The sequence below is a fragment of the Akebia trifoliata genome, chromosome 2 (genome assembly GCF_017979445.1).
Source record: "Akebia trifoliata isolate Shusen 1 chromosome 2, ASM1797944v1, whole genome shotgun sequence".
Lineage (NCBI taxonomy): Eukaryota > Viridiplantae > Streptophyta > Magnoliopsida > Ranunculales > Lardizabalaceae > Akebia > Akebia trifoliata.
Genome location: NC_141376.1, coordinates 5,161,596 through 5,182,780, shown reverse-complemented (window position 1 = coordinate 5,182,780; position 21,185 = coordinate 5,161,596). Strand labels below are relative to the sequence as shown.

Genomic DNA, 21,185 nt, shown 5'->3' with positions numbered 1-21,185 from the left:
ACATGGCTGACATGGCAAGGGTGCTGAACCGCACATCTTTTTCTGATGTATCTCGACAAAAATGATCTATGATTCTATGCCTTTTACCACGTCAACCACGGCATTCATCACGACTTAACGGCTAATTACAGCTTTACCATTATTCCATCTCAACCGTTTGTATGGAGATTACTGTTTTCAATGTTTTTTTTTTAATTATAATTATTTCCCAAGTCTATAAATGAATGTATAGTTGTGCCATACTGAAGTAGTACGAACCTGAAAGCCATGGAGTCCCTTCAATATTTCTCATCCGCTGCTACTATTACCACCATCTTTGCTTTCCTACTCTTTCTCTATTATCTATTCTCATGGAGAAGAAGTGCAAGTGGTAAGGGTAAACAGCCCCCCAAAGCAGGGGGAGCGTGGCCGATCATCGGTCACCTTCCTATGTTAGGAGATCACCAACCACCCCACTTTACGTTGGGGACCATGGCCGACACGTATGGACCAGCCTTAATGATACGGCTAGGTGTGCGTCAAGCACTGGTGGTAAGCAGTTGGGAGGTAGCAAAGGAATGTTTCACTACCAACGACAAAGTATTTGCCACCCGCCCAAGCTACGTGGCCTTGAAGATTATGGGCTACAACAACGCCATGTTTGGTTTTGGTTCTTACGGGCCTTACTGGCGTGAAGTGCGCAAAATAGCCACGGCCGAGCTTCTCTCAAACCATAGGCTTGAGTTGTTGAAGCATGTACGGGCCTCCGAGGTTGATATGTGTATAAAAGAGTTGTACCAATTGTGGGCGAAAAATAACAAAGGCAATGGTGTTTTGGTAGAGATGAAGCAATGGTTGGGTGACATGACACTTAACTTGGTTGTTAGAATGGTTGCTGGGAAGAGCTATTTTGGTGCTAGTGCTGCATGTGCAGGTGAGGAGGAGGCGCGACGGTGTCAAAAAGCCATGAGAGATTTTTTTTACTTGGTGGGATTGTTCGTAGTGTCGGACTACTTGCCATGGTTAGGCTGGTTGGACGTGCAAGGTCACGAAAGAACCATGAAGAAAGCTGCAAAAGATTTAGATGATCTTCTTGAGAGATGGTTACAAGAGCATCGACGAAACAAATTGTCAACTAAGACACAGAGCGATAGAGACTTCATGGATGTGATGCTTTCAACTCTTAATGATGAAAAGCTCTTTGATTGCGAGGCCGATGTTGTGATCAAGGCCACAAGCTTGGTATGTTTATCTCAAATTAGTTTCGCTGTGGAATTTCTAAGGAATGCTTCCCATCTCAAGGGATACATGGAACAAGAATTTTCTTCTATTTTTTAAGAATAATGATAAATTGACTCCCTCTATACAAACTCTCCTCATGTGACTATGCATAAAAACATAGATTTTTTGCGTGGAGCACACAACTGCACATATTAATAAGAATGTGCAGTTGTGTATCCTTAGAAAAAAAATCTATGATTCTATGCAAAGTCACATGAGGAGAGTTTGAGGGGATTTTGTCAAAGGGGAGAGTTAGAAAATCATAACTCCCCCACGTGGCATACTCAACATACTCTCCTAACATGTCGTGTGCTAGAACCATGATTTTATGCCTTAGGATAGGCATCCCCATAAATATGTGCAATTGTGTATCGCCAGGAAAAAAGATTTATGGTTCTAGCACATGCCAAATGAGAAAAGTATTTTGAGTATACCACATGGTGGAGTTAGAAAATCATACTCTTTCTGAATGGTTGGGAAATTGAAGGATTAGTGATTGTTTGCTCACAGCTCAACAATATTTTGACACATGGTGTTGATGAAATGAGCAATAAGAGGAAAACCCCTCTCTAAAAAATGATTCATTACCACAGTGTCGTAGAGAATGAAATTCTATGAATTAAAAAAGTTGTTTTTCATCATTGAATTTTAATTTTAAATTTGAGTGTTTGATAACCGTTCATTTTCAACACCTTTGATCAAATTCGAAAAACATTTTTTCATTCTGAATTGTTCATGAAATCTAGAGGGTTGTGGAGTTCGTTTGCCAATTTGATCATTTATGTGGATCTCACAATATTTTTTAAGATTTGAAATTTAATTTAGAGTTGTGCTGGGGTGACACTAGATTTATTGTGATTCTCACAATTCTGACATGGAGATGCGTACATAATCATAGATGGTTTTTACTCGTATTGCAAGAAAATACGTCTATGATTATTTGCACATCCCAAGTCAAAATTGTAAGAATCGCACTAAAAGGCATGTGTCATTCCAGCAATTTCTTTTAATTTATTTCTAAACAGTGGATGTGCGGGTAGTAGAGAGGGAAAATTTGTCTTATTACTTACATTTCAACGCCACATGTCAAATCGATGTTGGGTTGCAGTGAACAATCACTCAATATTGACGGATGTTGGATACTAAGCTCTCTCTTTCCTTTTTTTGTTTTTTGGAACGTTTTAGTTAGGAACACTGATCCTTATTGAGTCCGACTTTAAAGCGGGCAGCCTACTTCAAATTTTGAAGAAATCCTCCTCGTTTTCAGACATGTGGCGTTTTGCATTTATTTCACGTCTTTACATTTCCGCCAAAATTTGAAACACCTCCCCCAAAAATGCTCCCACAAGTAATCCTTATGGGACCAATACGCATCTCTATAAAAACGGTCCTTACCTCCCATCGCAGCTTTTTTTACTTTTCACCCCTCTTCACAACTATAGGAGGGGGCAAGGAAAAAAAAACACAGAATTTCTAGAGATTTGTGGCAATCCTTTGGATTAGTACAAGTCATCGAAGGATATATATTTTCTTGGAAATCCAAGCAGCTCAACTTGGGCTTGCGAATAGACTAGAGCTAGAATAGATCAATTCAATATCGGATCAGTACAAAACCGCTACCGATCTGAAATCTTTGGCCTATTATCCAGATTTGATCCTATTAGATAAATAAATCTTTGATCTGATCAAAATTTCACTCAACCCAAAACCAATTCAATCCGACACCTGTTTTCTTTCTTTCTTTATTTTCATAAATTAGATTTTAGGAAGAAAGGCCTAGCGTTGGGAGGAGAGGGAGAGAGAGAGAGAGAGAATAAAAAACATATATTACTTTCTAGAAATATATGAAAGGATTTACCTTCATAAGATCTTTATGGAGAGTAGCTTTTGTATTAATAAAACATCTGATCAGGTTGAGGTTAATTCGAATGTGGTCCAAAATTTTATCGGATTTTTTAGATATATATTCGAACCTGATTCAAAATCCCAATTTCTACATCAGATCCTGTTTTTTCCAACCAGGTGTAAAAATCAGATCATAGCCAGTCCCCTATTATAAACAAGTTAGGCTATCCTAACTACCTTTGTAAGATTTTTTATTAAAGGTCGTTGAGTCATTCACCACATTGGTAATCCAACAACACAATCCTCTAGATTTCATGGAAAAAAACTCATATTAAAATGATAAAAATAAAATCTTGGGTTTGATCCAAAGTTTTGAAAATGACCCATTACAAACTCCCAAAGTTGAAAATAAAATTTAACAATAGAAAAATAATTTTTTAATATATATATATATAGGGTGGGGGTTCAAACGACATACATTGCGACACACATTGCGACAACGTGTTTGTCTTATATGGGCAAAAATGTTTGCAATGGGCTGATTTTTTGTGAGGATGATCTCTGTGATGAGGGGATCATCCTTGCAAAAAATCATCCCAATCCAAAACTTCTAACCTCATCAAAATTGATTTAAAAAAATTGGACGGTTTAAAATTTTTCAACCTGTAAACATGGGGCTAGAAGTTTCCTAATTAGCTGATTTTTGGCAAGGATGATCTCCTCACCATAGAGATCATCCTCACAAAAAATCAGTCCATTCCAAACATTTTTGTCCATATAAGACAAAACACGTTGTCGCAATGTGTATTGCAATGTGTGTCATTTGAACCCGATGCATATATATATATATATGGGTCACGTTATTACGACCCCCTTTGCGACCCCCTTTGCGACACACCTTTTTGTCTTATATGGGAAAAAATGTTTGGAATGAGCTGATTTTTTGTGAGGATGATCTCTATGGTGAGGGGATCATCCTGGCAAAAAATCATCCCATTCCAAAACTTCTAACCCCATCAAAATTGATTTACAAAAATTGGACGGTCTATAATTTTTCAACAAAAATCGGACGGTCTAGAAGTTTTGGAATGGGCTGATTTTTTGCCAGGATGATCCCCTCACCATAGAGATCATCCTCACAAAAAATCAGCCCATTCCAACCATTTTTTCCCATATAAGACAAAAAGGTGTGTCGCAAAGGGGGTCGTAATAACGCTGTTCATATATATATATATATGAACAGCGTTATTACGACCCCCTTTGCGACACACCTTTTTGTCTTATATGGGAAAAAATGGTTGGAATGGGCTGATTTTTTGTGAGGATGATCTCTATGGTGAGGGGATCATCCTGGCAAAAAATCAGCCCATTCCAAAACTTCTAGACCGTCCGATTTTTGTTGAAAAATTATAGACCGTCCAATTTTTGTAAATCAATTTTGATGGGGTTAGAAGTTTTGGAATGGGATGATTTTTTGCCAGGATGATCCCCTCACCATAGAGATCATCCTCACAAAAAATCAGCCCATTCCAAACATTTTTGCCCATATAAGACAAAAAGGTGTGTCGCAAAGGGGGTCGTAATAACGTGACCCTATATATATATATATATAGGGGGCGTTCAAGGGCCAACTTTTTAGCAAACTTTTTGGCAAAACATTTTTCAAAACATAGGTTAGAGGTTTTGGAATGGGCTGATTTTTGGTGAGGATGATCTCTACGGTGAGGAGATCATCATCACCAAAAATCAGCCCATTCCAAAACTTCTAACCCCATCAAAAACAGTTTACAAAAAATGGACGGTCCACGATTTTTCAGCTTGTAAACATGGGTTAGAAGTTTTGGAATGGGCTGATTTTTGGTGAGAATGATCTCCTCACCATAGAGATCATCGTCACCAAAAATCAGCCCATTCCAAAACCTCTAACCTATGTTTTGCCAAAAAGTTTGCTAAAAAGTTGGCCCTTGAACGTCACCCTATATATATATATATATATATATATATATATATATATATATATATATATAGGGTAGCGTTCAATGGCAAACTTTTTAGCAAGCTTTTTGGCAAAACATTTTTCAAAACATGGGTTAGAGGATTTGGAATAGGCTGATTTTTGGTGATGATGATCTCCTCACCGTAGAGATCATCCTCACTAAAATCAGCCCATTCCAAAACCTCTAACCCATGTTTTGAAAAATGTTTTGCCAAAAAGTTTGCTATATATATATATTGGGGCAGTTCATCGGACATATGTAAAAACAATGATTTTTCAAAATATGAGTTAGAGATTATGGATTGAGTTGATTTTTTGTGAGGATGGTCATCATGATGAGAATATCATCCTCACAAAAAATCAGTTCAATCTGAAACTTCTAAATCCATCAAAAGTGATTTACAAATTATTGGTAAAAATTGACGATCCACATTCTAAATCACTTTTAGGGTATGTTTGATTGCACATGGAAAATAGGGTGGAAAATCAATTTCCATGGAAAATGATATTTTTCAAGTGTTTGATTGCACATGGAAATGGAATTCATTTTCCACCCCATTCAAAAAGTCCACTAAATCATGGATTTCACTTTCCCACCCATATGGGTGGGAAAATGAAATCCACCCATATTTTCCATCACCAATTCTTCCCTACCACCACCACCACCACCACCACTACCACCACCACCACAATCACCACCACCACCACTACCACCACCACCACCACCACCACCACCATCACCATCACCATTATACTAACCTCGTCATCGTCGTCATCACCATCGCCGTCGCCATCGGCTCCGTCTCCGACCACCTACTATCTTTCTTCTTCTCATTCTTCTCCATCCCTCACCTCATCCGCCACCACTACCACCACGTTCTCCCTCCCATCTTCCTCACTTACCTTCGTCGCCACCGTCACCGCCGCCACCGTCGTTGCCGTCGTCGCCGCCACCATCGCCGTCGTGGCCGCCACCGTCACCGCCGCCACCGTCGTTGCCGTCGTCGCCGCCACCATCGCCGTCGTGGCCGCCACCGTCGCCGTCGTCATGGCCGCCACCGTCGCCACCACCTTCGTCGCCACATCCTCCCCCCTCCCTCTTCCTCGTCATCTTCTTCTTCCTCTCCCCCTCCTATCATCTTCTTCCTCCTTCTCCTCTTTTTCTTTTTTCTTATATTTTTCCATGATTTTATCCATGCGAAATCAAACAATGGAATTTGATTTTCCAACCCTACCTATTTTCCACAACTAATTTTCCATGGATTTCAAATTCCATGGAAAGTGACTTTCCATGCAATCAAACATACCCTTAATGGGCTTAGAAGTTTCAGATTTGACTGATTTTTTTTTCCGGATGATCTTCCCATCATAGAGATCATCCTCACAAAAAATCAGCTCAATCCGAAGCTTCTAACTCATATTTTGAAAATTTATTAATGTTACATTGTATATATATATGGGAAATGTTCAACACCCTACACTTTATCAAACGTGTTTTGTCCTACATGGGTTAGAAGTTTTGAAATGGGTTGATTTTTTATAAGGATGATCTCTACAGTTAGAAGATCCTCCTCACTAAAAATCAACCCATTCCGAAATTTCTAATCTCATGTTTAGAAGTTGAAAAATTGTGGACCGTCAATTTTTTGTAAATCATTTTTTATGGGATTAGAAATTTTGGACTTGGCTGATTTTTGGTGACGATGATCTCCTCACCATAGAGATCATTCTCACCAAAAATCAGCCTATTCCAAAACTTCTAACCCACGTAGGACAAAACACAGAGGGTAAAGTATATATATATGGGTAGCGTTCAATGGCAAACTTTTTGGCAAAACATTTTTTAAAACATGAGTTAGAGGTTTTGGAATGGGCTGATTTTTTGTGAGGATGATCTCTACGGTGAGGAGATCATCATCACCAAAAATCAGCCCATTCCAAAACTTCTAACCCCATCAAAAATAGTTTACAAAAAATGGATGGTCCATAATGTTTCAGCTTGTAAACATGGGTTAGAAGTTTTGAAATGGGCTGATTTTTGGTGAGGATGATCTCCTCACCGTAGAGATCATCCTCACCAAAAATCAGCCCATTCCAAAACCTCTAACTCATGTTTTGAAAAATGTTTTGCCAAAAAGTTGGCCATTGAACGCCCCCCTATATATATATATATATATGGGTCCCTTTCAGCACCAAACATTTTGGCCAACATTTTAGCCAATCATTTTTGTCTTACATAGGTTAGAAGTTTTGGAATGAGCTGATTTTTGGTGAGGAAAATCTCTACGGTGAGGAGATCATCCTCACCAAAAATCAGCCCATTCCAAAACTTCTAACCCATGTTTACAAGTTGAAAAATCATGAACCATCCATTTTTTGTAAACCATTTTTTATGGGGTTAGAAGTTTTGGAATGGGCTGATTTTTTGTGATAATGATCTCCTCACCATAGAGATCATCCTCACCAAAAATCAGCCCATTCCAAAACTTCTAACCCATGTTTTGAAAAAGATTTTGTCAAAATGTTTGGTGCTGAACATTTCCCATATATATATAATATATATATATATATATATATATATATATATATGGGTCCCGTTCGGCACCCTAAGTTTTACCACACACTTTAACAAACGCGTTTTGTCTTACATGGGTTAGAAGTTTCAGAATGAGCTGATTTTTGGTGAGGATGATCTCTATGGTGAGGAGATCATCCTCACCAAAAATCAGCTCATTCCAAAGCTTCTAACCCCATCAAAATTGATTTACAAAAAATGGACGGTCCACGATTTTTCAACGTGTAAACATGGGGCTAAACATTTCGGAATGGGCTGATTTTTGGGGAGGATGATCTTCTAATCATAGAGATCATCGTCACCAAAAATCAGCTCATTCCAAAACTTCTAACACATGTAGGACAAAAAACGTTTGTTAAAGTGTGTGGTAAAACTTAGGGTGCTGAACATTTCCCTATATATATATATATAGGGGGGCGTTCAATGGCCAACTTTTTAGCAAACTTTTTGGCAAAACATTTTTCAAAACATGAGTTAGAGATTTTGGAATGGGCTGATTTTTTGTGAGGATGATCTCTATGGTGAGGAGATCATCATCACCAAAAATCAGCCCATTCCAAAACTTCTAACCCCATCAAAAACAGTTCACAAAAAATGGACGGTCCACGATTTTTCAATTGGTAAACATGGGTTAGAAGTTTTGGAATGGGCTGATTTTTGGTGAGGATGATCTACTCACCGTAGAGATCATCCTCACCAAAAATCAGCCCATTCCAAAACCTCTAACCCATGTTTTGAAAAATGTTTTGCCAAAATGTTTGCCCTGAACGCTACCCATATATATATATAATATATATATATATATTATATATATATATATATATATATATGTATGTATGGGTCAGGTTCAAAGGACAACCATTTCTACACACATATAGACAATGTGTTTTGTCTTATATGGGCAAAAATGTTTGGAATGGACTGATTTTTTGTGAGGATGATCTCTGTGATGAGGAGATCATCCTTGCCAAAAATCAGCTCATTATGAAACTTCTAGACCGTCCAATTTTTGTTGAAAAATTATAGACCGTCCAATTTTTGTAAATCAATTTTGATGGGGTTACAAGTTTTGGAATTGGATGATTTTTTGCCAGGATGATCCCCTCATCACAGAGATCATCCTCACAAAAAATCAGTCCATTCCAAACATTTTTGCCCATATAAGACAAAACACGTTGTCTATATGTGTGTAGAATGGTTGTCCTTTGAACCTGACCCTATATATATATATGGGTCCCTTTCAGCACCAAACATTTTGGCCAACATTTTAGCCAATCATTTTTGTCTTACATAGGTTAGAAGTTTTGGAATGAGCTGATTTTTTGTGAGGAAAATCTCTACAGTGAGGAGATCATCCTCACCAAAAATCAGCCCATTCCAAAACTTCTAGCCCCATGTTTACAAGTTGAAAAATCATGAACCGTCCATTTTTTGTAAACCATTTTTTATGGGGTCAGAAGTTTTGGAATGGGCTGATTTTTTGTGATGATGATCTCCTCACCATAGAGATCATCCTCACCAAAAATCAGCCCATTCCAAAACTTCTAACCCATGTTTTGAAAAAGGTTTTGTCAAAATGTTTGGTGCTGAACATTTCCCATATATATATATATATATATATATAGAACAGCGTTCCTAAGACTCATATTGGGACTCACATTGCGACACACCGTTTTGTCTTATATGGGCAAAAATATTTGGAATGGGCTGATTTTTTGTGAGGATGATCTCTATGGTGAGGAGATCATCCTTGCCAAAAATCAGCTCATTATGAAACTTCTAGACCGTCCAATTTTTGTTGAAAAATTATAGACCGTCCAATTTTTGTAAATCAATTTTGATGGGGTTAGAAGTCTTGGAATGGGATGATTTTTTGCCAGGATGATCCCCTCATCACAGAGATCATCCTCACAAAAAATCAGCTCATTCCAAACATTTTTGCCTATATAAGACAAAACGGTGTGTCGCAATGTGAGTCTCAATATGAGTCTTAGGAACGTGACCCATATATATATATATATATATATATATATATATATATATATATATACATAGGGTCGGGTTCCGTAGACTCACATTACGACTCACATTGCGACACACCGTTTTATCTTATACGGGCAAAAATGTTTGGAATGGGCTGATTTTTTGTGAGGATGATCTCTATGGTGAGGAGATCATCCTTGCCAAAAATCAGCTCATTATGAAACTTCTAGCCCCATGTTTACAAGTTGAAAAATTTTAGACCGTCCAATTTTTGTAAATCAATTTTGATGGGGTTAGAAGTTTTGGAATGGGATGATTTTTTGCCAGGATGATCCCCTCATCACAGAGATCATCCTCACCAAAAATCAGCCCATTCCAAAACTTCTAACCCATATAGGACAAAATACGTTTGTTAAAGTGTATGTTAAAGTGTAGGGTAAAGCTTAAGGTGTTGAACATTTTCATATATATATATATATGGGTGCATAATAATGAGACGTCCCAAAAACCAGCTGAGAAACAGATGTGTGGGAGTCGTTCGATATAGGGAAAACAATGGTTTGGATCTGTTGAGGCATCAAGGCGTTTCTTTAATAATAAATATAATAAATTTCAAATACCTCCCTCCATTTTATTTTAATTGTTTTTTTTTTAAAGAAATAAACTCTGTATTCTCTCTCACGATCTTATAAGAATCAATGAAGCTCTCTCATTCCTCATTCTCTACTCTACTGATCTCACAAGACTCTCTCTCTCTCTCTCGATCGATCGATCAACGACGACTTCAAAGTCTCTCTTTGAGTCCAGCTGATGATCATTGTCTTTGAAATTACATTGTAGCGTATCCTTCCAAACCGTAGCTTCATGTTTATAAAGACGACCTCCACAACTGTCAAGTATTGTGTTTTGCTTGAAGCCATTCGAATATATCTCCATCTTCACTTCATTGGGTTGCTCATGAAATCGCCAAATACCTTCAATCATCTCATCTAGAATATTTATTGGAATCCCATGATTCACCATCTAAAAGAAACCCCATGTCTCTGTCGCCCTACAGATTTCATCAACAATCACATTTCGTCGATCACTATTGACACCTCCAAGATCTATGATCGGGATTTGAATGTTGCTATTACTATCACCAGTGAATGTGGACTGTTTTGGTAGGTTTTCTAATGAATGGATGAAGAACCTAGGAATCTTGACCACACTGGAATCTACGAGTCCTTTCACTCCAGTTTCATGTCATCGAACTCCTTCATTTCTCATTTCTTTCAATCGGTTGTATGATTCCTCAACATCCTTTGAAACCGTTGATCGAGAGAGAGAGTCTTGTGAGATCAGTAGAGAAGAGAATGAGGAATGAGAGAGCTTCGTTGATTCTTGTGAGACAGTGAGACAGAGACAGAATACAGAATTTATTTCTTTTAAAAAAAATCATAAAAACAAAATAGAATGAGGTATTTGAAATTTATTACATTTGTTATAAAAGGAATGACTTGACATCTCAACAGATCCAGACCATTGTTTTCGTCGTATCGAACGACTCCCACGCATCTGTTTCTCAACTGGTTTTGGGGACATCCCACGAACCGCCCCCTATATATATATATATATATATAGGGAAATGTTCAGCAACAAACATTTTTCAAAACATGGGTTAGAGGTTTTGGAGTGGGCTAATTTTTGGTGAGGATGATCTCTATGGTGAGGAGATCATCATCACCAAAAATCAGCCCATTCCAAAACTTCTAACCCCGTCAAAAATGATTTACAAAAAAGGGACGATCCACGATTTTTCAACTTGTAAACTGGGGCTAGAAATTTTGGAATGGGCTGATTTTTGGTAAGAATGATCTCCTCACTGTAGAGATCATCCTCAACAAATCAGCCCATTCCAAAACCTCTAACCCATGTTTTGAAAAATGTTTTGCCAAAATGTTTGTTGCTGAACAGGACCCATATATATATTCTTTCAAAGTTCCTCATATTTTATTCTCTGCATCCGTGTAGCATCCGATCATGTTTTTGGATAACACAAGGTGATGCAGCCATGACACTTTTCTCAATAAGGAAAGTGTTTTTCTATAAATAAGTATGGGACGACACTAACTTAAAGATTTATGAGTATGATCCCATGACCTAGGTTCAGATACTATGTAATTCCATACTTATCTAATTAAAAACATACAACTATAACTCACTAATCTAGTAGATTTTTTGCTTGTATATATAGATTCATTGTGAATGGGGAAAACATTCATGGGTCCCTTTACTTGAGGATTGTGCTTCTTGAAATTATAAGGTAAAGTGACCTACCGACTTGTTGTCGACCCTTCTTAGATACGATTTGTAATTTTGTTAGTGGACAGATGGTTCGGGCTGGGCTTGGTTGGGCCCCAACCTAGCCCTAAAGAGCTAAGCTATACCTTAAATCAGTCCTACAGGTTCAGGCCTAAGTTGGATGGGTTCAAGCTGATTTTCAGATTTTATATATATATATTAATAAAATAAAAATCATTCAATTTAAAAGATAATTTGGAGTCATTGGATGTTGTTTTCCATTAAAATAGAGTTCTACTATATATTATAGTTGAAAAATATTTGGACTTGGTTACATTTATTTGTGCATAATATATGGCTGGACCGTGTGGCAATTGTTAGCCCTATTTTGGCCCAGATTTAATGGGTTGAATTGTTTTTAGCCCAACCTTACCTTTCTAGTCTCAAAATAAAGCCCCTAACCCTTGTATTCCAGATGGTATGGGCCGCAGTAATAATGGGCCAGTGAACTCAACGCTACACCAACTGTATATAATTCTTTGGTGATTAACAAGAGTTGTTGTGGCAATAGTAGCTCTCAAAATTTATCTCAGGCATATAACTAAACATTATTTATTTATTTATCTTTTGTTGATAAATAGCAGTTCATGCATAAGACAGAACTAGGCCAGTCGAGATGACCAACCTAGCAAGACCTTACAAAAAGACGTTACTCACAAGAAATACAATGAATCCCATCCCAATTATATATAAAATCTTCGAAAGAAAACCCCATGAATTCCTTATAAACTTTTAACTAATAAAAACTAAGACTCAAAATGAATATATATGTGCAATCTTTCAGTTTTCCCTCAAAGATATGCATATTTCTCTCAAACCACACCCCCCAATGATGTAATACTCCACAGTAATCTCTTCGCGCCACCAAACTAGTGCCCAATTGACAACCAACAAGTGAAGAGATCCCTTATTGTTTTAGGTAAACAAGTAAAATTCCATACAACTTCAAAAAATATACCCAAATTCCATGCGTGAACTTGCAGTGAAGAAGAAGGTGATCCGAAGATTCTCCATTATCTATACATAACACACAACATAAATTAAGGGAACAAAGATAAAAATATATCTCGACTAACCGAATTATTATCTTCTTTTGTTTTCAATCATTGTTTTTGTTGGCTTTGCAGAATCTAGTCCTTGGTGGGAGTGATACCACATTGATCGCTCTAACGTGGGTACTTTCTTTACTATTGAACAATCGACACATACTAAAGAAGGCCCAAGATGAGATTGATTTTCATGTTGGAAAGGATAAACCCTTGGATGAAACAGATATAAAGAAACTTGTGTACCTCCAAGCCATTGTCAAGGAAACGTTGCGCCTATACCCAGCCGCTCCATTGTCAGGACCACATGAGGCCATTGAGGACTGCACCGTAGCTGGCTACCACATCCCTACAGGCACGCGCTTAATTACAAATGTTTGGAAAATTCAGCGAGACCCACGCGTTTGGGCCAACCCTACTGAGTTCCAGCCAGAGAGATTTCTTACGAGCCAAGCAAACGTGGACATTAGGGGCCAACATTTTGAACTAATCCCTTTTGGGTCTGGCAGACGGGCATGCCCAGGGATCTCATTCGCTCTCCAAGTAGTGCACTTGACTCTAGCACGTTTGTTGCATGCGTTTGAGTTTGCGACCCCATCTGATGCACCAGTAGATATGACCGAGAGTGCCGGCCTCACTAATCTCAAAATAACCCCACTTGAAGTTCTAATCACCCCACGACTCCCTTCTAAACTTTATGATTAATTAAATTATTAAAATACTGGGACAGATGAGAGGTTGTGATACCTGTTATATGTACCTGTATAAGAAATCTTATGTTGTATATGAGCTCCATAAATCAATGTAGCATGTAATAAAAGATGATCTTATCTCTAAAGAGAACTCTACATGCTTATCAAGTGTTGTTGGTGATTTTAGGGCGGTCGATCCATTTGATTAGACACAAAATTCCAATATATTTTGATGATTAATTGGTTAGGACCTTACTCAAGAATTTGGGTTTCAATAAAATCCTGATCCAAAAAACTAACCTTAATTTACTACGTGAAAAAAAGGGTAAATTCGATTTTAAGCGTAATTTAATATAGCACTCTTAATGGAATAATTTGGGATGTCCATTTTAAGAAGAAAATTGATTTTTTTCCCCCTTTAAAGCATATATATGCTTGAACTCTGAAGGGTTGTTATATCCATGGTTTAAAATTTCGTATCGTTTCGTAATGTTTTGTACAAAACATTTCGGAATTTCAGATTACTGAGACGAAACATGTAAGAATATATCAATCAATCAATGTTTCGATTTGTATTGTTTGTATCGGTTTGTTTCGTCCGAAACAAACCATTACAAACCTGAGAATCCAAATAAAAAATAAAAAAAATACAACTCTATGTAAAAAAGACAGCGATTTTCAAGGAAAATAATATTACTAATAATTATGTAAAAATTAAATGTTTTAAGATTTATAAATTCATTTTAGAATGTTTTGAAAGTGTGTAAATGTGAAAAAGATTATTTTTAATTTTAAATTATAATTTCAGCAGTTCAAATATGATTATATACATTTATATGTCAAAAAAAAAAATGTTTTTTATTTATTTATTGTGAATATTTCGGTATGTTTCGATTTTGTTTCTATTTTTGAAGAAATCGAAACGAGATTTTAAACCATGGTTATAGCCAACAAAACAATCCAGACGGGACGAACAACCCTTAATCGAATCGGACTTTTCTAGCCTCAACCCACAGGTGAGGCTCTCCATCAACATGACCATTAGGATTTGAGGAAAACCACAGAATTCCCTGAGATTAGTTGCAATCGCATTATTACAACATATTTGATTGGGACCTTAACAAAGAATTTGAGTTTCCATAAGACCAGCGGTTCTACTCATTCCTCGCCCAAATGTATAAAGACTTGGGTGTAATGGGCAGAACATGCATGAATCACTTTGTTAAGCGCATGATTAATTATAAAATGGAATACAAGACTTCCCATGACAGCTCTATGCTTAGCTATGATAGAAATGTTCTCTATTTTTGAGTCTGTCCTACACTGACTTTCTTTGACACTGTGCTCTACACTGTACTGATGTGGCAGTACTCTACAAAAAATTGTTGATCTTTTTTCTCGGGATGCATTGAAGAAAATCAACGGATTTCTGCGCTGCTACAGCAGCACAGTTTTTAGCGTGGTGTCAAAGAAAGTCCAATTCAACATTTTCGTTTTCTTCAGAGGTTTTGTTTTGAGGGTGGATGAGATTAGCAAGGCTTTTTTTTTTTTTATCCTTACAAAGTTAGTCAAGAACCTTGTTAGTAATCTCTTGTATAATTCTTGAAAAATTCATGATTTTTTTCGTTTTTTTTCAATGAAAGTATTATTCTCCGGGCCATTGAATTATTATCAATAATTCACGTATTTTAAGTTAAAAAAGATTAAAATGCTTTCTTTTTTTTCTTTTACGGATTTTTATAAAACTTTGTGGAAAAAAAAAATGCATTTGTAACTTGTTGTATGTCGCAAAATGTAAACTTGTAAGTTGTGATGTGTAACACAAGTCGGGTTTAAAGCGGCCATGCTTTAGGGAGCGGATCCTCTGTAATGCAGTTTTCCTGTAGTACATTTGAAATAGTGAAGAATACATGTTGAAAAATAAAAACTAACAGATAAAAACTAACAGATCAGTCATGTTATGATCATGATTTAGATTAATTTTGAAAAAAAAAATTATATTTTTAAAACCTGATCAGAAGCATTGAAAGTGAATGATCAACATAAAAGTAGGATTTTGATGTCTTTTTACAAATGACGTTCTCTCAACCGTTGAACCACACTACAGGGAATTATAGGAAAACTGCACTACAGAGGATCTGCTCCCCATGCTTTAAAATATGGGAGAAATCTACTTGTTTAGGTGACAAGCACCTCTTTTATCTTTAAAAAAATAATGACATGGCTCTCTACATTTATTTGAGATTACATCTTAATTTTCCAAATTGATGATTTGACCCTTGACTTTGGTCTTCTTTTATAAATCAATGGAATAATAACGTCAATGCCCTCATTATCACCACCATCATTATTATCATCACCACTATATCATCACCTTCACCATTACCATCGCCAATTTCATCATCACCATCACTGTTAACATCATTATCATATTACCAAATTTTTAAATGAGACGGATAATACACGTATGAAGTATATGCCGCATATTTTTCATTTATCGAATTTTAAATCGGACTTTTACAATCCAAAATCGAATAGAACTTGAATTTTTCACTAAATGAATTTTTTTCGTATTCCGAAATGCTAACAAGGGTCAGGAAAGTGTTAGTAAAAAACCTATGGTTATATGCACACTGCCACACCACATCAGCTCAGTGTAGGGGTGCAGTGTCATGGGAAGTCAATTTAGAACAGGTTTTTTATTTTTTAAGTTTAAAGCTAAAGTTAATTATGCCTATCCTGAAGTAGTGAAAAATGAAAAGGCATGGAGTCCCTCCAACATTACCCATCCATTGCTACGGTAACTTCCCTCCTTTATAGTCTTTCTCTATCATCTATTCTTAAGGAGAAGAAGTAGTGCAAGTGGTAGCTGTAACAAGGTTCCCGAAGCGGGTGGAGCATGAACATAATGGGTCACCTTCCCATGTTAGGTCACCAGCCACCCCACTTCACGTTAGGAAACATGGCTGACAATTATGGACCGACCTTAATCGAGTACTGGTGGTAAGCAGTTGGGAGGTAGCAAAGGAATGTTTCACTACCAAGGACAAGACTTTAAGAAAAATGTACCATTCTTTTACCAATATGAAGTGCCAAAAGAAATGTTATGTTCTTTTCTTTTTCTTTTTTCGAGCATTATTTTCATTTGCTTTGCAGGCTCTAATCTTGGGTGGGAGCGATACCACATCGATCACTCTAACATGGGCACTTTCCTTACTACTAAACAATCGACACATATTGAAGAAAGCCCAAGATGAGATTGATTTCCATGTTGGAAAGGATAGAGCCTAGGATGAAACAGATATAAAGAAACTTGTGTACCTCCAAGCCATTGTCAAGGAAACGTTGCGCCTATACCCACCCGCTCCATTGTCTGCACCACATGAGACCATTGAGGACTGCACCGTAGTTGGCTACCACATCCCTGCAGGTATGCGCTTAATTACAAATATTTGGAAAATTCAGCGAGACCCACGAGTTTGGTCCAACCCTATTGAGTTCCAACCAGAGAGATTTCTCACTAGCCAAGTAAACGTGGATGTTAGGGGACAACATTTTGACCTCGTCCCTTTTGGGTCTGGTAGACGAGTATGCCTAGGGATTTCATTTGCCCTCCAAGTTGTGCACTTGACTCTAGCACGTTTGTTGCATGCATTTGAGTTTGTGACCCCATTTGATGCACCAGTGGATATGACCGAGAATACCACCATTGCTAATCTCAAAGTAACCTCACTTGAAGTTCTAATCATCCCTCGACTCCCTTCTAAATTTTATGATTAATTAAAGAGTTGTGATCTAGAACTTAATGTTTCATACCTATAACAAATTACAGTGTCTATGTGGCTCATTTTTATTCGAGAATAAACACATTGGGCTACATGCCATGTATGTTGAAAATTCTGTATTGTATGTGAGCTTCATGAATCAATGTAGCATGTTATAGAAGTAATTATGTTATCTCATCTCTAAAGAGAGCTCAACATGCTTATCTATCTGATTTTTAGAGATGTTGATCTATCTGATTAGATCCAACAATCCAATCTTTAAACCTGATTAGAAGGTGGCATCTGCAAACACATGTGTTCCTGAAGGGCATATTTATAATTTAAAATATAACTAAATAGTGGTTTTGAAGATTAAATAGTAAATTGTAATTAAAAAAAACAATACAATGTCATTATAGGGATGTGCCATTGTAATTTTCTTGATTTTTGACCAAAATGACTTTTGATTATATTAAGTTGCAAGGGCATTTTGAGAATCCAAATTTTAGTGTCGAACCAATTCTACATTGTTGCCTGTCATAAATATAATAAAGATAAGGATATGCTCATAGAAACTAGCGAGGTCATCCAGTCAAATTGGCCTTTTCTAGTTTCAAACCATGATTGAGGCTTTCCATCAACATGACAGTTTTGAGTTGAGATCAAGTCCATCATTAAATCTCAGGGCTCAACCCTGGACAAGCGGTGGAAACTACCAAGTTGGAGTACGATAAGAGTAGAGGGTATTAATATCTGGTGGAATGGTGAATTACGTAGAGATCGGAAAGAACACCAATAATGAAAGCACTTTATTGGGCCGACACTAACATTGTGAGACGATAATTACAATCTTCTAAGGACTAATAACTTATTTCTAGAGATACAGTCTTCTTGGCAAAGGTGGAGTCAGATTTTCTTTTAGAGGGGGCAAACTTATAGTTAATTGGACGGGGAGGAGGCAAAAATTGGAGGGAGAAGAGGGAGTAGAGGCAACACGGTCAAACGAGGCATATCAGTAGTTCAAAATACAAGGATATTTCAAATTTAAGTATAAATTTAAGGGTATCTAAAATGCCCTAAAAAGTTGAGTGGGGGCAATTGCCCACAATGTCTCCCTATTAGCTCTGCCCCTGCTTCTTAGGAATGTAAGACTTCCCAAGGCATACCTATACTTAATTACCATTAGGTTGTCACCATATATATATATATATATATATATATATATATCAATTGCATCCTACTAAAAATTTTGAATTTGATCTACCCCATTGATAACCCTACTGATCATGAAAAGTACAAGACCACATAACCCAACGTCCAACTAATTAGGGTTTAATCTCTTCATGAGATTAAAGCAAGGCAAGGGTGCAGGGCATCTCTTTAGGGTTGAGTTAGGATGTTAATGACTCATATATATACTAGAACTTTCCTCTCTCACATGTCACCATCTCATCACTATGAAATATGCTAACATGGACAATTTGACCAAAGATTGTGCACGTAACAAATTTGACCAAAGATTATAGATTTTAGGTAACATGGATAATTTAGATTTAGTCCCGAACTTTGAAATATGCTAATATGGATAATTTAGATTTTAGAATTTAGGCTTCAATGTTGAAGTTGAGGAATTGTTTAGTGCTCTTTAATCTTCTTATCATGGACCAGCCATCAAAATGAAAAGAAGAAGAAGAAAAACAAACACTTTCAAAAGCAGAGCCGTAAAGGAATTCCAGTCCCCAATTTTGTGTGGATTTTTCTTCAGAGTTGATATTAACAATCCAATTAGAATGAAGAAAAATACATCAATGATTTAAAATAAGTAAAAGTCAAGGTGCTAACATAAATTATCTCTTTTTGTTTGTTTAGATGTCTTGTTACATTTAGGATTGTACATGAGTCTAACCCTAATTGTAGACTTCAATGATGAAGTTAAGTAACTCTTTATTGCTATTTAATCTTTAAGAAAATTATCTATAAAAAAAAAATTATTTAAAAAATTATTTTTAAAAAAAATAATTTTTTAAAATTTGTCAAAAGAAATCAAAATCGACCTTTTAAGGGTAGATTTTTTTTTTTTTTTAATTTATAATTTTGATCATAATTTTTAAATAATTTTTTTTTTAAGTCTACAATTGCAGCCACCTAATAAATCCTGGACATTGATATTAACACGATATCCTATTTAATATCTTAATACCATGCTTTATGTTTTAGCTTTTTTAAGCTAAAACTCATGTATCCTGTTCCAAATCATGCCACATGTCATTACATAGTTTTTTTTATTACCTTTGCACTTGTAATTGTATAATATATACAATTTTATGTTGACAAGACAAACCATAATTTTTTTGTATTAACGTGTTGCATTCCTTTGCGCAAACTCTATAGAACATAGTGCAGTTGGAGATCACGTGCGTTAAACAGTAAAATTTATTATAGAAAATGAGAAGTTCAGCTGCAATGGTTCTCAAGTTAAAAGAAAAAAAAATCGAGGGTTTAAAGGCCGAAAGTTTTTTTTTTTTTTAATAAAAAAACCAACGGTTTAAGGGTCAATTTTTAATTTTTTTAGTTAAAAAAAAAAAATTCAGCCCTTAAAAGACTGGTTTTGATTCATTTTGACAAATTCTACCAAATTATTGTTTTTTTTTATTTTTTTATTTTACTAGGTTTTTTATTTTATTTTATATAATTTCCCCTTAATCTCTTTATCGTGGGAAAGCCATCAAAATGGAAAGAAGGAAAAAAAAAAAAAAACCAAATACTATCAAAAGCAGAGTTGTAAATGGATTGAAGTCCCCAATTTTTTTGTAGATATTTCTAGAGAGTTAATATTGGCACCCCCCAACTTTTACTTATTACACCCCAATTAGAATGAAAATAAATAAATCAATGGTTTAGAATAAGTAAAATTCGAGGTGCCTATATAAATTCTCTCTCTTTATATTTTTTGTTTAGATTTATATTTGTTAGATTTAGGATTTTACACAAGTCTAACCATAATTTTAGACTTCAATGATGAAGTTATGAATGTTTGTGGCGCCCTTCGATCTTCTTATCATAGACAAGCTTCAAAACGGAAAGAAGGAAAAAAAACAAATATTATCAAAAGCAGAGTTTTTAAATGGATTGAAGCCACCAATTATTTTGTGGATTTTTCTAGAAATTTGATATTGGCACTCCAATTTTTACTTTTTACACCCCTAATTAGAATGAAAATAAATAAATCAATGGTTGAAATAAGTAAAATTTGATGTGCCTATATAAATTCTCTCTCTCTCTCTCTCATTTTTTTTTTTTTTTTAAAGATTTCTATTTGTTAGATTTAGGATTTTACATGAGCCTAACCCTAATTTTAAATGATTGTTTCAATTTGTAACGTTGATGTAATAACATGAACCAAACTTTTGTAATGGGTTTAAAAGTGTGTTTTCATTAAAGGTGTGATAAATAATTTAAGAAATTAATGATGTAATAAGTAAAATTTAGGGAATCAATAACAGCTCCCTTCCCCTAATTTTAAGCAATGTTTGAGGCTCTGCACTAGGCAAACATATAAGTGGAAGAACTATGGTTGATCCAATACCTATCCAATATATTATCAAATTGGATACTTAATTGTCAAAACCCAAATGCCTGAACCATATTCGAAAATGACTCCAATTTTGGATTTGATTTAAC

The 21,185-nt window shown here is 36.0% G+C and overlaps 1 protein-coding gene and 1 pseudogene across 1 annotated transcript; both read left to right on the top strand.

The window, feature by feature from the left end:
* Positions 1-239: 239 nt before the first annotated feature.
* Positions 240-13,919, top strand: LOC147409025 (cytochrome P450 CYP82D47-like). The gene is made up of 2 exons (XM_086424710.1): positions 240-1,221; positions 13,130-13,919. Exons 1-2 carry the CDS (start codon positions 268-270, stop codon positions 13,751-13,753), a joined length of 1,578 nt encoding a protein of 525 aa, XP_086280836.1. The 5' UTR covers positions 240-267; the 3' UTR covers positions 13,754-13,919.
* Positions 13,920-16,504: 2,585 nt separating this feature from the next.
* Positions 16,505-17,520, top strand: LOC147409024 (tropinone synthase-like; annotated as a pseudogene).
* Positions 17,521-21,185: the final 3,665 nt, after the last annotated feature.

Bases quoted from the DNA above. Each gene is read 5' to 3' on its own strand.
- LOC147409025 (XM_086424710.1), top strand. From the start codon at position 268: ATGGAGTCCCTTCAATATTTCTCATCCGCTGCTACTATTACCACCATC. The intron at 1,222-13,129 runs GTATGTTTATCT...TTGGCTTTGCAG, and splicing joins TGATCAAGGCCACAAGCTTG to AATCTAGTCCTTGGTGGGAG.